The 14900-nt window shown below is 45.5% G+C and overlaps 1 protein-coding gene across 2 annotated transcripts in view; it reads left to right on the forward strand.

Annotated features, from left to right (window-relative positions):
- Positions 1–14900, forward strand: part of LOC134414948 (glutamate receptor ionotropic, kainate 1) — a 102105-nt gene that overhangs the window by 34552 nt on the left and 52653 nt on the right. For both annotated transcript variants that reach the window (XM_063150261.1, XM_063150262.1), the window contains exon 2: positions 13075–13242. In XM_063150261.1, the coding sequence (XP_063006331.1) occupies positions 13075–13242 (168 nt within the window). The remainder of the gene's footprint in view (positions 1–13074; positions 13243–14900) is intronic.

A 14900-nucleotide genomic window follows, 5' to 3' on the forward strand; every position in this document is an offset into this window, starting at 1 on the left:
CTGTTTACTTTTTGTAAGTCTACTACTTTAAAATAAAATTTTATAAGACATATAGCCCATGCTTCATAAATCCAAATGCTGGAACATGGAAATAGTTTTTAGAACTACATTAAGGATGATCTATCCTTTTTATGTGTGCCAAAGGCACCACAGTGATGTTTTTAGGTAATGCACCATAAGTTTACCAGTACAGCAGACCCCAGGGAAATTATTATAACAATAAAGCACATATTTAAAGAAAGATTTTAAAGATTTTTAGAGCTGTGTTGCAAAAATAAATATAGAGTAATTGTGTTGCAAAAATAGATATAGAGTAATTGTATAATTACTGGTTTACTTTTTTGGGGGGGATGAAGGTTTTTTTTGAGAGGACTTCAAGTCAAGCTTAGGTTTTATGGGAGCAATTTTCCAGAGACAGATTACTCTGGGCACATTCCATAGCACAGAACCATCTTTTTGTGGGATAACCAGGTAGGCAGAGATCCACTGCCAGAAAGTGCCCTTGCCCCTATCTGCTTTGAGTTGTACCTGTAATTATCTGCAGGCACAGAGGCTAATCCTGAAAAGTGGGGCTATAACACCTTGAATAATTTATTGCAGATGGTTGGGTCGGCTGCAGGTTGTACAGAACCCTAAAATCCAAGGCATTTGCTATCAGCATGTGGAAGTGGTCAGCATGGGCCCAGCCTCTGCAGCACAAGGCACACTCTGCACAAGGTGCACTGTGCTGGCTGAGGGAATTGTGATTAATCACCACCAAGTCTGAATAATGCCAAGGAAGCACTTTCAGAACAGAAGTCCCTGCATGAAGAAAAACTTCATTTCTTTAAGAAAGAATCAATCTTTAAGTGATTTGATCTTTAAAACCCCCTTGCTGCTCGCAGATGATTTAGATATAGGAACATCTCCAGCACATGCATGATTCAAAGACTCTTCTCAAATAAAGTCTTTTGATGGAATAAGGGAATTAAACATCAAACCCAACATCTCCCAATTGCCAAAGAGTCCTTGGTGTGACAGCTGGTCAGCTGAGCAGCAGAGAGCTGACAGCTCCATCACTCAGTTCATTACCCAAATGTTTCAGGACACGAGATGATTTTATTAAACCAGGGATGTCTCAGAGTTGTTAAGAAAGCCAGCAGAAAATACCCCCTGAAAGCTAAAAAGAAAACACCAAAAATGTGTTTGGCACTCTGGATGGAGCCATACAGCTTCTAGCTGAGCTTTGCTTTTTTTATTATCCTAATGCCACAAAAAAAAATTTGTGTGCTAAGGAAAAATCAGTCTCACTGCTAGAACATCAAAGCAAACCCAGGCCACGCTGTGTTTTAAATAAAAGGACAAACCTTTGGTCTCTCCATTTCCTCCTTGCTGGAAAGCTGCATCAGCAATCTTCCATAGGCTTGAAATGTGGAAAACACTTCATTTTCATTTCTGCAAATTCCACTGGTTTTCAGATGGTTCTCACATCTCTCCCTTTTCAGCAGGGAAAAGAAGAGGCAGAAAATGAATTAATTTAAGTTTGCATTACTATTGTACAACCCCCCTGATTTTCAGTGTTTAATTTGATGGATGTCATGGGGCAGGTTGGGTAAAGTTCATGTCACAATTTCCCAGGTTCATCTGGATTTAGGTAGGGCATGTGGCAAGATTCCTTCCAGGGCAGAAACAGCATGAAACTCACTTTTACATCCTGGTGTAAAAAATGCCCAATGTCCACATGAGGAGATTTTAAAGATTTCCACCCCTTTGGAAAGATCCCAGGAGCTCACCACAAAACACCTGCAAAAACAAACAGTGGGTTGAGGCAGCAGGAGTTTGCCAGTCAGAAACTTCTGGATGATATTTTTAATTTTCTCCTGCTCTTCATTTCTTGCCAGTTCTCACACATTGATCGAAATGTGTTAAGGACCAGCAGCAATTTCTTATATTAATAAGCTAACTCGGCTCCCTGCTGCAGCTTGATTGAACAAAAATGAGTTCTAAATGCCTAATAATGTACTTTTACTGCCTTTTCTGGAATTCAAACCTGCAGTCTGCCTCTGCTCACACTTTTGGGGAAGGAATTTCCCTGATATCCAGCCTGCCCCTCTGCAGAGCCTTCCAGCACTCCCACCTGGTCTGGAGTCATCTGGGAGTTAAAGGGTGCCCTCATTTCCCTTTTCTGAAACAGTTCAGTATTTCAAAGATTTCATTTGCTACAGTGGATATGAAGGCAATGGTTCCTCTCAGGAAATACTCCATATTTTGTGCAAGGGAGATGAAATAATCATCAGGGAGCAAAGAGGAGTCAGAATGAAGCTTTACAAGATATCCACACACAGAAAAGTGTGAAATTTCACACTTCCATGTTCTAACTCTTTTATTTAAAGAAGCTTAGTGTTTGTTCTCCTCTCAAAGCCGTTTAGCTGATTTCTATTTAATGCTCCCTCAAGTCCCAGGTGGTTTCATGTACAGGTTTCACTGAGCAAGAGGTTTTTGATGCAGCACAGAGCTCAAGCTGGCTCCCTTCCTCTCAGGAAAAGGAACATTTCCAGAATGTTCCCAGGCTAGGGAGGAGCACAGATCTCCTCTGCAGGGCTGGGTTTGTAAGAAAGAGGGGTTGGGGGAGGTTTGGAGTGCCCAAGGGAAGGCTGGAGGAGGCACTCAGGGCTCTGGGCTGGCACAGGGTGGGGATGGGGCACAGCTGGGACTGAGTGATCCTGGGGGCTTTTCCAGCCTCAGTGGCCCCAGGATTCTCTGATAATGGAATCAGCAGTGCTTGATTTCCTGAGCCTTTTCCAAGGGCAATGACACCTTCATTCTGTTACTGACCCCCAGCTCTCCTGATGTCACAGCATTGCTGCCAGGGCAGGCAGTGCAGGGGCTGTCCAAAGGCCGGGGGAGCTCATGGAATGCCCTTGCATGTGGCATCAAACCCCATCCTCAGCCCAGGCAGCTCCAGGGGAGCTGGCACTGCCCTCCCACTCGTTCCAGCCTGGGCCTGCAGGGTTCTGTGGCTGCTGCACCCTGGGGTGTGCCGTGGCATTTCTGACATCCCAGGCAATCTCCTGGCACTGAGCTCAGGCTGCCACCACATGCCATGGGGACACTTCTGAGCCTGCAGGGTTCTGTGGCTGCTGCACCCTGGGGTTTGTGACATCCTGGGGAAGCCCCTGGTGGCTGCGGCCCACCCTGAGCTCAGGCTGCCACCACATGCCATGGGGACACTTCTGAGCCTGCAGGTTCCTTCACTCAGCAGCTCTTGATGAGCACTGACAGACAGAGGAATAGAGAAGGTTCCTAAGGGATGGGGGGCCAGTTCTTCCTAATTCTCATGGGAGCAGACATCCAAAACCTGTTGCCAAGGTGGCTCTAAAAACTGCAGACAATCATAAACAAACAAACAAATACCAGGAGTGGGTGATTTTGCAGTGGCACCTGGTTCCACAGCAGGTTCTGCTTGCTCTGGGAAGTGGCTGCACAAGTGAACAGAGGCACAGGGCGAGGCAGGAGCCCCAGCTGAGATCCTGCAGGACACAAATGGAACACAGGCAGCAGATGATCCTCAGCTGAGCACAAGCTGCAGGGGAAAACATAAGCTTCCATCAACTCTTAGAAATAATTTGAGCCCAATGCCATAAGTGCCTTAAATTAAATCCCTCTCCAGAGCAGCCAATCGGAATCATTAGACATATGTCACGTAGTGAACCATAATCACCACAAGAGTGGTGTACACAGCATTCCATTTACAAAGGGGATGCATTGCCCTGGGTAATTTCACCGTTTCTCAGCGTTCTGTGTCTCAGAAAACAGAGTGGGAGCAAGGCTGGTGTTGTCACACCACTCTGTGACACACGGCACTCTGCCAGCAGCTCCCCTGCCCCACTGCAGCCTCCCCTCCTGTCTGAGCATTCAGTGCTGCTCCAGGATCTCACAAAGTCCCAGGAGCAGCAGAGGATCACCAAGGATCGCCCAGCATTAACAAGCAGCTCAGTTCCATGCCCTCACCCCAAAAGGGAGCCAGTCAGTTCTGCCAAAAAACATAAACCTGTTTAAATGTGTTCATGGAATATCTTGAATGGGAAGTCTGACACACACCAAGGAAAACTGAGAAAGGAAAAACAGCAGCTGCATTTTTAATTTTGTTTTGAAATTTAAGTTGTTCAATCAGATTGGTAGTAACACATGGAAATTATGGCCATTATGTGCCATCATTTGTTTCATCAGTTATGGAAATATTTAATTGAATTGAAGCCATCTTTACACACTAAACTAATTACAGCTTCCTCTTCACCGCAAAGGTATTTTATGAACTTCTGATGGAAATTATGAGGCTAAAAATGCTGTATTTCATATTTCTAGAGTCCCATACTGTCACAACCATATTTCTAGAGTCCCATATCTTCTCAGTGATATTCCTCGGGGGCAGTTCTTCACAGCACAGACTCCTTCCTCCTCTGCCTGTTGCAGCTTCTCAGTGAATGCCCCTTCCAGGCTGTCCCTGCCTGGCCAAGCCCAGCCCCTTTTATCCCAGTTACCTTCACTGGCCACAGCTGCAGCCCAGTGAAGGACATCACAGCTGCAGCCCATCAAGAGCAACCGGGGCTCATCAGGGCAAGGCCTAGACACAGATATTCAAATACAATACAGATATTCAAACACAATACAGATATTCAAACACAATACAGATATTCAAATGCAATACAGATATTCAAACACAATACAGATATTTTACTAGAACTCCTACTATATAAAAATAACCCCTACAATATTTATGCCCAATGGCATAAATTTCCGTGTTTTAAAAATATGAGTAACAGCTTAGTAACTCAGACATTCACCTTGTGGGGCCTGGAGATATTCTATCAGTTTTTCAGATAATTGTCTTTTTCTTTCTTTCACGTTTTTATTAATTTTTAACACAGTTTTAACCCGTGGGTAAAGTTACCCAGGATTTTCCTGCCAATTTTTTCAAAGTACATATCTAACTTCCCTATCCATAAGTGTAATAATTACAACTAATACCTGTAATATAATAAATGTAATAGCTGTAACTACCATCTGTAATCAGTGCAAATAATTCCTGATAAAGCTTTCCCAGTGAGGCTGCTGCAGTGGAATGTCTCAATCTGAGTGTGATTTGTGGTGAAGGACACTCTGAGTTCTCTTTTGAGGGAAGCATTACAAGGAGAAAACGTTCCTAGAATTGTTTGGGTTCCCATCCCATATTTCTCTCGGAGTTGTGTAATTCAGCACTTGATGTACAGTTGTCATCAGGTGCAGCAGTGTTTTGTTTACACTTGATGCTTTAATATTTGCAAATGTAGACATTGAATAAGGCATTCTTCAGACTCAAATGGCCCTCAGAAGATGGAGGAATAGAGACGTTCCAGATTGATAATTACCAGGGAAGCTTTAAACTGCAGGCACCTCCATAAGTGTCTGTTCAAGAGGCAGCCATCCTGATGATGAGGAGATGTGGCAGCTCAGAGCACAGGTGCTGATTGAACATGGCTCATGAGAGTGGAACTGCTGGAAAATCTGCACCCCCACCCCTAAGAGCATCATCTCACATGAGCTCCTCACACATTACATTTCCCAGGGCTGGAAGTGTGCCTTGGCTTTCTCTAAAACAGCTGCCGCCGAGGCTGCAAGGTAAATACTGGAGAGTGGCAGCCCGTTTTCTCTCTGTCCCTTCCTGATACCTGAGGAATTAAGGATGAAACTGCATTAATGGCACTTAAAGGGAGGCACAATAATGATGCAGCAGCACTGGGAAAACAAGCTGCTCTAAGGCTTAAAGAAAATCCTGAGCAAAACCCGCACATTTCCTCATGTCCCCCAAACACCCAATGTGTGTCTGGAGCTTCAGGACAATCAAAGCCAAGGATCCAGTGGGAAATCTGGTAACATTTGGATTTATATCTTTCCTCCATACCAAGGAAAGATAAAGGAGGGGATTTATTTCTTATCATGAAAACCAATCAAATCACTTATGTCTCTTTGCAGTTATTATTATTTTTCAACTTCAGGTTTATCCTCCCTTAATGCCAGGCCTGGCACGATCTGGGGAGAAGGATGGATGGGGACAATCACAGGCAAAGTCCTCTCCAGCTTAGCTGAATGATTTGAAGCCTTTTTCCCAGAGTGAGAGGAGCCCCTCCAGCCTCAGAGAAACCTACCATCAGCAATTGCTGCATTTGGGATGGAAGGCAAAGCCAGAATTCCCGCTGGCCTCGTGCAGAGGCTGTGCCAGCAGGAGCTGCTGTCCTTTTTGATTGAACTCCTGATCAGGACGGGGGTTTTGCATGGATCCAAGTGCCAAGTGGGCCCAGCAGTTTCCAGATGGGGGATCTGCTGCAGCCCTGGGGCTCCCAGGCATCACTCCTGGCTGGACAGGCAGCTCTGCCTTCAGGGCAGCTGGAATCCAGAAACACAGCAGCCAAAGACCAAACTTGGAGCTTAAAATGTGCCCCCTGCCAACTTTAACCTCCCTCCACACCTCCTCTCTGGAAGGGATGTACTTTGGGACAGCCTGTGATCTGATTTATCCGTGCTTTTTCAGGATAAACTGGGATTTCTTCAGCTTTAATAAAGACCTTACGTTCCTAAGCATCTTAGAGATAATAGTGCTTAATGGGCACTCAGGAAAAGACAGACTGTGTCATTTTTAAAGATATAACCCTGACATTTATGCACAAAAATGCTGTTTGCTAAATAGCGCTCATTTCAAAGCATTGTCTTGGATTTTGAAATGCCTTTCTATTCCTGGCTGACAGCTGGAGAAAAATGGCTCTTCCTGAAGCAGTTCCATTGCAAATGCGAGCTCCAACTGCTCTGTAGTGGGGCCATCTCCTCTCCCCTCAGGCTCCTCTCTGGAGTAGCTTCCAGGGCTCTCTCGAGTGAAGGTTTCTGTTTCCAAGGCTCATCTGCCGTCAGAGTGCAGAAAAACCTGTATTTATTGCTGCTTTCAGTGCAGCCACTGCACAGGACAGTGTAAAGCACCTTTTGTACAGATATCCTCCTCATTTAACCAGGTATCTGTGCCAAAGCAGTGGCAGAACCCCCTCTGAATTCAACTTTCCTTGCTGTTGTTTTAGGGGTCTCTTTGGCTTCCTTGGGTTTGAAGTTTCCTCAAGTGTAAGGTACAATTGCTTTGTATCTGCCCAAAAAAATCTCACCATATTTGTAAGCTATTGAATACTTTTGAGATGGACTCAGATAAAAGCAGTAACAAAAATTCCAGCAGTGCCATCAGTCTTTCAGTCTTCATCCCAACAGCTTGCTTTCCACTCTCCTCATCTGCTTTTTATATCTGCCAAATTCTTTCCCCCTTCCTTTAATCCTTAATATAAGCATTAATATTTTTTTGTTGACTTTTTGTTTGGTTTGGTTTAGACTTTTTTTTTTTGGTGATTGTTCCTTCCTCTCAGCTTTCCTGCTGCCCCTCCATTTCCAGCAGCAGCCTGCAGTCCTGCACATGGTCAGCAGTGACTGTGCCAGCAGGTCTGGGTGTCTCAGAGGGAAATCCCTTCACTCAGACACTCAGGAAAAGCCCACCTGTGAAGCAGTGCTCTCAAAGACTCACAAAGGCAGGAGAAAGCAAGTTTATTTTCCAGAGAGACTATTTAAGCTGTTACAGCGTGGTGGGAGGAATGCTCAGCCGTGAGGGAATTTGATCAAACCCTGCTGGGATCAGGAGAAACGTTTGGAACAGCCCACAGCCCATGGCATAGTGCAAGCAGAGGGAAATACAAAATGTAAAGGAGAAAAGCAACAGTTTTAAAACTTCCTATCAAATTGAGAGTTTGCACCTCAAAAATCATGCTGTAGTTCCTGCCTGGTGTTGCAAGAGATACCTAAATCAGGTCAACCAGATTCTTTTGCTGTTTGTAAAAAGGAAGAAGTTCATTACTTAGAAATTCTGTAACACGAATCATGCCAACTGTGCCTTTGGGAACTATCTCCACTTGCAAGCTGAAGTGAAATAAATCCCGTTGGAAAAGGCAGATCCTTGTATCTTAATAAGCTCAACTTTTTCTATATATACATACACACATGTATTTTTATCCCTCTGCTTTCCAAAGGATCAAATCAGGGCTCAATGCACCTTTCTGGAGTGCAGATAATTATAAAAACCTGCCCTGGCTGTCACGGGGGATATTTTGGGTGGAGAATTACTTTACCATTTTTATTTAGCCCAAAGTGGGGTTTGTGGCAGTTTTGTCTCTGGTCATTCAGCACCACCCATGCTGCATGAAAAGGACAGAAAGGCTGAGTCCTTCTGAGAGTTCAGCAAAAAAAAATCAAGGAAAATTTGAGCAGCCTTGTTACAGCTGGGGGCAAAACCTTCACAAAAGCAGCTGGAATAAAACCACATCTGGAACATGGAGCTGGGTTTTGGATGGGCAGTTTGGAACAGAGGAGACACCAAATGTGACAAATAGGCAGTGACCTTGCTATAAGCAAGCCTAGTCTTGTTTTTAAAAATCCCATTTGCTGAGTTTGACACTTGGGGCTCATCCCCTCCCCTGGTCAGGGTTTGGGTCCTGAGCCTGTCCCAGGTCTCAGCTGCCCACAGCCACAGAAAGGAGAATTAAACCATCCCCCAAGCCCAGAGCCAGCCCTGCATTTATTGCATTTAACATTTCCTCTGTTTGGCTGCAAATATCTTACAGTCGAGAGAAGCTTGCAATCTACAGGGACAGGGAGTTATTTGGGGTAAGGGAGGCTGAAATCCAGGGGGGTTCCAGAGTGGGGTCTTTGCCTTTCCGTGCTCACCACCTTTCCCTGAGGATTCTGATGGCTGGAAACAAGGAGGGGAAGGTGCAGGAAGGGCAAGGGCAGGGCCCTGAGTTGTGTTTGAGTGCACCCCAAAAGCAGGAGCCCCCAGGTGGGTGATGAGCACAGAGGGGCAATGATCCTGGAGCAGGCAGGTATCAGCCAATTTCTGGGTTACGCTGTCAGAGAGGTGACTTTGCAAAAGAAGATGCTGCTGAACTGTGAGCAGTGATTATTTTCTGGGCAGATGATGTGGTGAGTGCACAGGTACTGCCTCCCAGCTGGACACCACATGGCACAGGAGAATCTGTCCTTTGCTAAGAGATAAGGATGGGAAAATATGCTCGGAGGGTGCGTCAGTAGCAGGTGCGTCAGTGCAAGTGGAGCTCTGTCAGAGGGAATTATCTGCAGGAAAACATCTTCCTCAGCACTGCTTTGCTGTGCCCTGCTCCTTTCTGAGCCTTCCATGTGCCCCCAGCCCTGCTGAGTGCCTGTGATCCAGACCCCTCTGGAATCCACATCCCTGCCAAGGAGCCCCAGGGCAAACCTTGTGCTCACTTGGCTGCCTGAATCCCCCACACTACCCTGGCAGCGGCAGCAGCACGGAGCTCACAGCCGGTAGGGTTCCAGCTCTCCTGTTTCAACGAGTGCCCATGCCCTTGCTCCCGGGGTTCCCTGTGGCAGGAGGGGAGGCTGCTCGGAGCACAATTCCTGCGGGGATGGATGTCCGGGTGTTTGTGGGAGCCCTGCTGGCAAAGCCCCTGCCAGGGCTGGCACTGGGCTGCCTCTGGGAGCTGTGGGAGGGAGCAGCATCCAGCAGGGCCTGTGCTTCCACACGGCTGCTTCCATGTGCCAGCCGTGTCCCAGCTGACACCAGCCTGGGAAAATTCCTCCTCTGAGCCAGGACAGGAAACGTGGCCACCAACCAGGCACAAACAGGGGTTTATCCTCAACCAGAAACAGTCACAAGCTGTAAAATCCCCCACTGGGAACGGATTCAGCCCTGACCTTTGCTCAAACTCCCTCAGTCCCCGATGGCTCCTTGAAATGGAAATGTTTGCTTGGCACGGAGAGCTGGAGGAGCTTTTCCAGGTGTGCCTGCTGAAGTGTGCTGTGCAGTTGTGACATTTCCCTTGCTGTGGGGATTTTTGTGCTCAGAGTGAATGGAGCTGATGCTGTCACTGACTCACGTGGCTCAGCCCCTTTTGGCACAGCAGCTGGGCCCCGGCTGGCATTCCCTCTTACCTTCCACGGCTAAGCTCCAAGGAGGGGCAGATACTGTTTTTTTCCCTTCATCCTTGAAGAAATCACGTTACAGATGATGTGCTGTAAGTGAAAAGTCAGTTCTGCCACCGAGCAGCCTTTGGTCTGCTGTGGAGGATTCACTTTCTGACTGAGGGAGGAGGGAGCTGAAAGAGAGGACTCCAAAATTTACAATTTTTCCCACCTGAAGTGCCACCAGCAGCCCAACATGAAAGCCAGTGCTTGTTTTCACACTCAGCAATAACAGCTTCATTCCTGGAACATCATTTATGTTGAGTTAATATCGATTTCTTCTTCCTTCCTTCCTTCCCTTGTAGAATGCTGTGCTTAATTTGTTTTTTAAATGTTATACAGTAATTACTTTATTCAAATGAATCATCTGACAAACTGGTTCTTCATCAAACTTGTCACTTACTCTGCTATTTTTCTTTTAACCTGGACCTTACAATAAATTTTGAGCTTGGCTGTCAGTCATCAGCAGAAGAAGGAGAAGAGACTATTTATGGGATTGCTGGATTTCATTAGAGATGTATGGATGAAAATGCTCCAGCACAGCTTGTTTGTGATGCAGATTTATCCAGTCATTCAGCTCCTTTTAGCAGCTGAATGGGCCTGAACAGAAGAATCAAGCTCAAATAGGTCCAGCCCAAGCCTTTTCAATGCAATATCCCCCAGCTCAGTCACAGTGAGGAATTATTGCCTCCACAAACTCCCTCCTGGGCTCTGTCCATGGCTGGGTGAGGGAATGGATGAGCTTTGAGGTCTCCTCCAACCCAAACCATTCCATGACTCCATGTTTTCTCCAGGGTATCTCACCAGCAAATAAATCCTGAGTGCTCTCCTGCTCTGTTCACGTGGGCAAAAGGAACCTGGAAGTGTGTGCAGAGTTTTGGTTTGTTTGCTCAGAAAACACACCCACACAAAACTTGCCCTCTTTCCCTCCCTGCCCTCCTGCTGCCCACTGAGCTGGCACTCCTCTCCAAAAGGAAAAATCCTGTGGAATTCTGCTAATGAAGTATAAATAGTTCCTGGTTATACATCATTAATTCAAATTAATCTTCATTTAATAGGCAGTTGATTAGAGGGATGGAAATGGTTCTGGCCCTTAGATGAAGAAGTGCTTGTGTACATCCAGGTATGAAGGTTGCCTCAAGGGTGGTTGGATGAAGTAGTTTTAATTAATTAAAAAAAATTATAAAAAGAAGAAGCAGAAAGTGATGGAATGCACAGTAATAATTTCTGAGGTGGAGGAGATTTTTGCCAAGATCAAATGACAAAATACCCATCCTGTTGGAAGTGGGGAGGGATTGTGGGCACCCTTATTTCCAGGTTTTCTCAGGCTGTCCTGTGACACCCACCCTCCCTGATGGAGCAATGCTCTGCTGCTTCCAATAGGGATTCCAGGAAAACTCAGCAGTGGAACCTTCCTGGCCCAGGCCCAGGCTGGCATTGCTGCTGACTGAAAAGAATTGTCTTCCTTGGGTGAAATGAGGGAAAGATAATTGAATTTAACCACTAAACTTGCTGGGAGTGTAGTTGGGATGAGGAATTACGGGATTGGATCTGAAAGGACAGGCTTTAGATTTTGTTCCCCTTCAGGGGAGCTGGAGTTTGCAGCTCTGGAAAATCCTGCTGACTTTTAGCATTCCACTCGATGTTTTGGTTCCAAACCCTGCACTTAGGCTGGTTTTGGGGCTGTTTTTGTGTATCACACTCCTTTGCAATCACTTGGATGTTTTCTGAGGAAGAGAGAAGAAGTCTCTAAGGTTCTGATACCTGCACATTGTAGTGTACAAGAAAATTGCTGAGGCTGGCAGATTGTTTAAGCCATGTCCAGGCATTGCTCTGTGTGGGTTCAGGAGACAAACCGATGCTGTTTATTCCAGGGATAATATTACCAGAGTGGGGTTGGTAGCCTCCAGGGTCTTCATTGCTGGATTAAAATTCAAACCAGGTTTGATTCCAGTGTGCTCCCATTTCTGATGGTCAGCTAATGACTGCTCTGTTTCTACATGGGTGACATCAAAACTGCAGGAGGTTGCAGCTCATGAGCTGAATGCATTCAGAGGGCCAGAAATTACAGAGAGAGGGGCCTCAAATTTAACATGGGGAAATGGGGAAATATGTAAGTGAGAAATCCAAAGTATTCTCTAGTGACTTGCACTAAATGAGTAAATTATACTTGCAAAATCAAGCAGTGAAGCTGGAGATTGCTGTTTAGAGGAGCTCTTTTTTAAAATCAGCTGTGTGTGCAGTGCATCCCTCAAATCCCTCTGCCCCTGGACAGTGGGAATGTGCTGCTGGCATAATAAGGTCTCCAGAGGCTGGAGGGAGTGGGCATCCCAGTCTGCTGGGACAGGCTGGGCCTTGAGACACCTTCCCCATCCCGGGACACCCTCCGGGGAAGATCATCACACTCAATAAATGTGGGTTATTTGCAGTCCTCTTTCGGAAAGCTTGCTGGTGTCCACGGGTTCAGCTCCTTTTCCTTGGAAAAAGCAAGAATATTCCCCTGTCCCTGAGCAAACAGCAATGACCAACAACTGCTGGGGTTTAGGAGAAAGCAGAGGGGACACAGAGCTTCAGGGGGACTCTCAGTCCATTTGCTCCCAAGCTCCTACGTGGATCCTGGACTGCCAGGGTGTGCAGAACAGCTCAGCAAACATCCACACATCCAGGTTCCATTTCCAAATGCAGATTACACTGCAGCAGGCAGAACAAGGCCCATCCCATCCCTGGTTTCATTACAAAGGAGCTGCACAGGAGTTTTCACAAGCATTTAACATGTTCCTCTGAAAAGGCTGGACAATAAACAGGCATCATCTTCCCCAGATGTTTGTGGAGCAACATTCATAATTCTGAGTTAACCCCAGTGCCACAGCAGATCAAAACCAACCATCCTCCCTGCTCTTGCTGTAGTGCTTTGGACAGCCATTGGGTTTTCCTAGAACACTCAGAAATTATAGATCATAATTCATTTTTTACTTGTTTCTGTGTGGCAATTAAGAGGTGAATAACCCTCTCCTTAATTAATCTCTGTTCCAACAGGAGGGATATTCGAAACTGTGGAAAATGAACCTGTGAATATTGAAGAATTGGCGTTCAAGTTTGCTGTCACCAACATTAACAGGAACAGAACACTGATGCCTAATACCACATTAACCTATGACATCCAGAGAATTAACCTTTTCGATAGCTTTGAAGCCTCAAGGAGAGGTAAATATCTCAATTACTGTGTCAGTTACATCCCTGCTTTGTGCTTTATACCTTTCCCCAGCCTGATCTCCTTTTCTGCTCTGCTTGTATCATGTGTACCATAAAATTAATCTTTCAAAGGTGCTTGAACCAAGAATCAAGCTGGGCTTGGAGCTGTCATGTGCTTTCTGAATAAACCCCTACGTCCTGTCTGCATGCTAAGAGCCCCAGATGGCAGGTGGCAAGTCCAAGCCATTTTTCTTTCCAAAACACAGATTTGCCACCTGGAATTCTGCAGAAAAATGATCACAGACTCACAGGAAGCACAGTGGGATGTCACAGCCCATAATTAGCACAGATACCCATTATTGGTAAATTATTTCTACTGCCTTTTAAAGACCAGAGGCCAGTAGCCCCCCTGCCCTGAAATATTAATGCTCAGTGGCCTGGAGGCAGAAATATGTTTCTCTGTTATAAACAACTGTAGGAATTGGAGTGGTCAAGTGTGGAAATTTTTTTGCCTCTTCTTTTTTTTTTTTTTTTTTTTTTCCCTGATAAGGAAAATTATGGCCCAATTCAGTCCCATCTAATTGACCTGCAGGCCAAAACAAAGAGGGGTAATAAGTCACAATTGTTCTTAAGCTCCATGTGTTCCTTGGCCTCTAGGAACCAAGCTCAGAGTTTGATAAAATGCTGTAAAGAGCAGCCCAGTTCCTGGAGCTGGATTTACTGGAAAATAAAAATGCCTCACTTCAGAAACCAGGCTGGTGAGCTGGCACCTTTCAAACATCTGCACTACCAAATTCTCCTCGTGCCACTTCAGTTTGTTAGCAAGAGTGGAGAAAAGGAGAATGATTTCAAAGAACATCGAAAAGAGCTTTAAGTGGCATTTTTTGCATTCTTTTTCAGTTGTCAGGTATATACTGGAGCTGTATGCTGTAGAATCTCAAGCATGGGGGATTTATAATCCATATAATCCAGGCTGATACAGTATTTCAGATTCCCTGTAGAGTGAGAATCTCTTCGGTGACTGTTGTGAAAGTGCCTCCTCCATTTAATATGTAAAAAGTTGTTAATGTACATGCAAGAAACTCACACAGACAGCAGTAATTTTTTCCCATCATGAATTATTGAATTATTGCACATTAAACCTGTGATGCTTTAGGAAGGCTTCTGAATTAAACCTGGAAAGCCTGTGCACTTCATGCTGTCTGTGAAACACTCATTTGTAGAATGGAAACAGAAAATAATTGATTTTCTGTCATATTCTATTACAGTCAGAGAGCTAAATGCGAATTTAAAGAATCTCAGCTCATTGTGGCAGTTGGTGTATTTAATATTTCCCTCAATCAGAGCAATTTCTGGACTTCCCACCCTCACAAGGAGAGCAGCCCTGCAGCTCAGAGCAGGGCTTTGTCTCAGTCGGGAGCCGTGTTAAAAACATTGGCAGTAAATTTCACCAGTGGACAGAAATAACTGATATTACTTCATCTCCTGTCTGTCAGCCTGCAAAGACATGGGAGAGCAAGAAAAATGCAGGGACAGCTCCAGGCAGGTTCTTGAGGCTGAGATATGGGCACAGGAGAAGGAAAGCTTTGTTGATGTGTTTGGCTGGTTTGGAGGGGTATAAAATGTCAGTGTGTGGGTTCTTTATTTCCCTGTGCTGTTACCTGGGGCTC

This window comes from Melospiza melodia, chromosome 2 (genome assembly GCF_035770615.1).
Source record: "Melospiza melodia melodia isolate bMelMel2 chromosome 2, bMelMel2.pri, whole genome shotgun sequence".
In the NCBI taxonomy this organism is placed as follows: Eukaryota; Metazoa; Chordata; class Aves; order Passeriformes; family Passerellidae; genus Melospiza; species Melospiza melodia.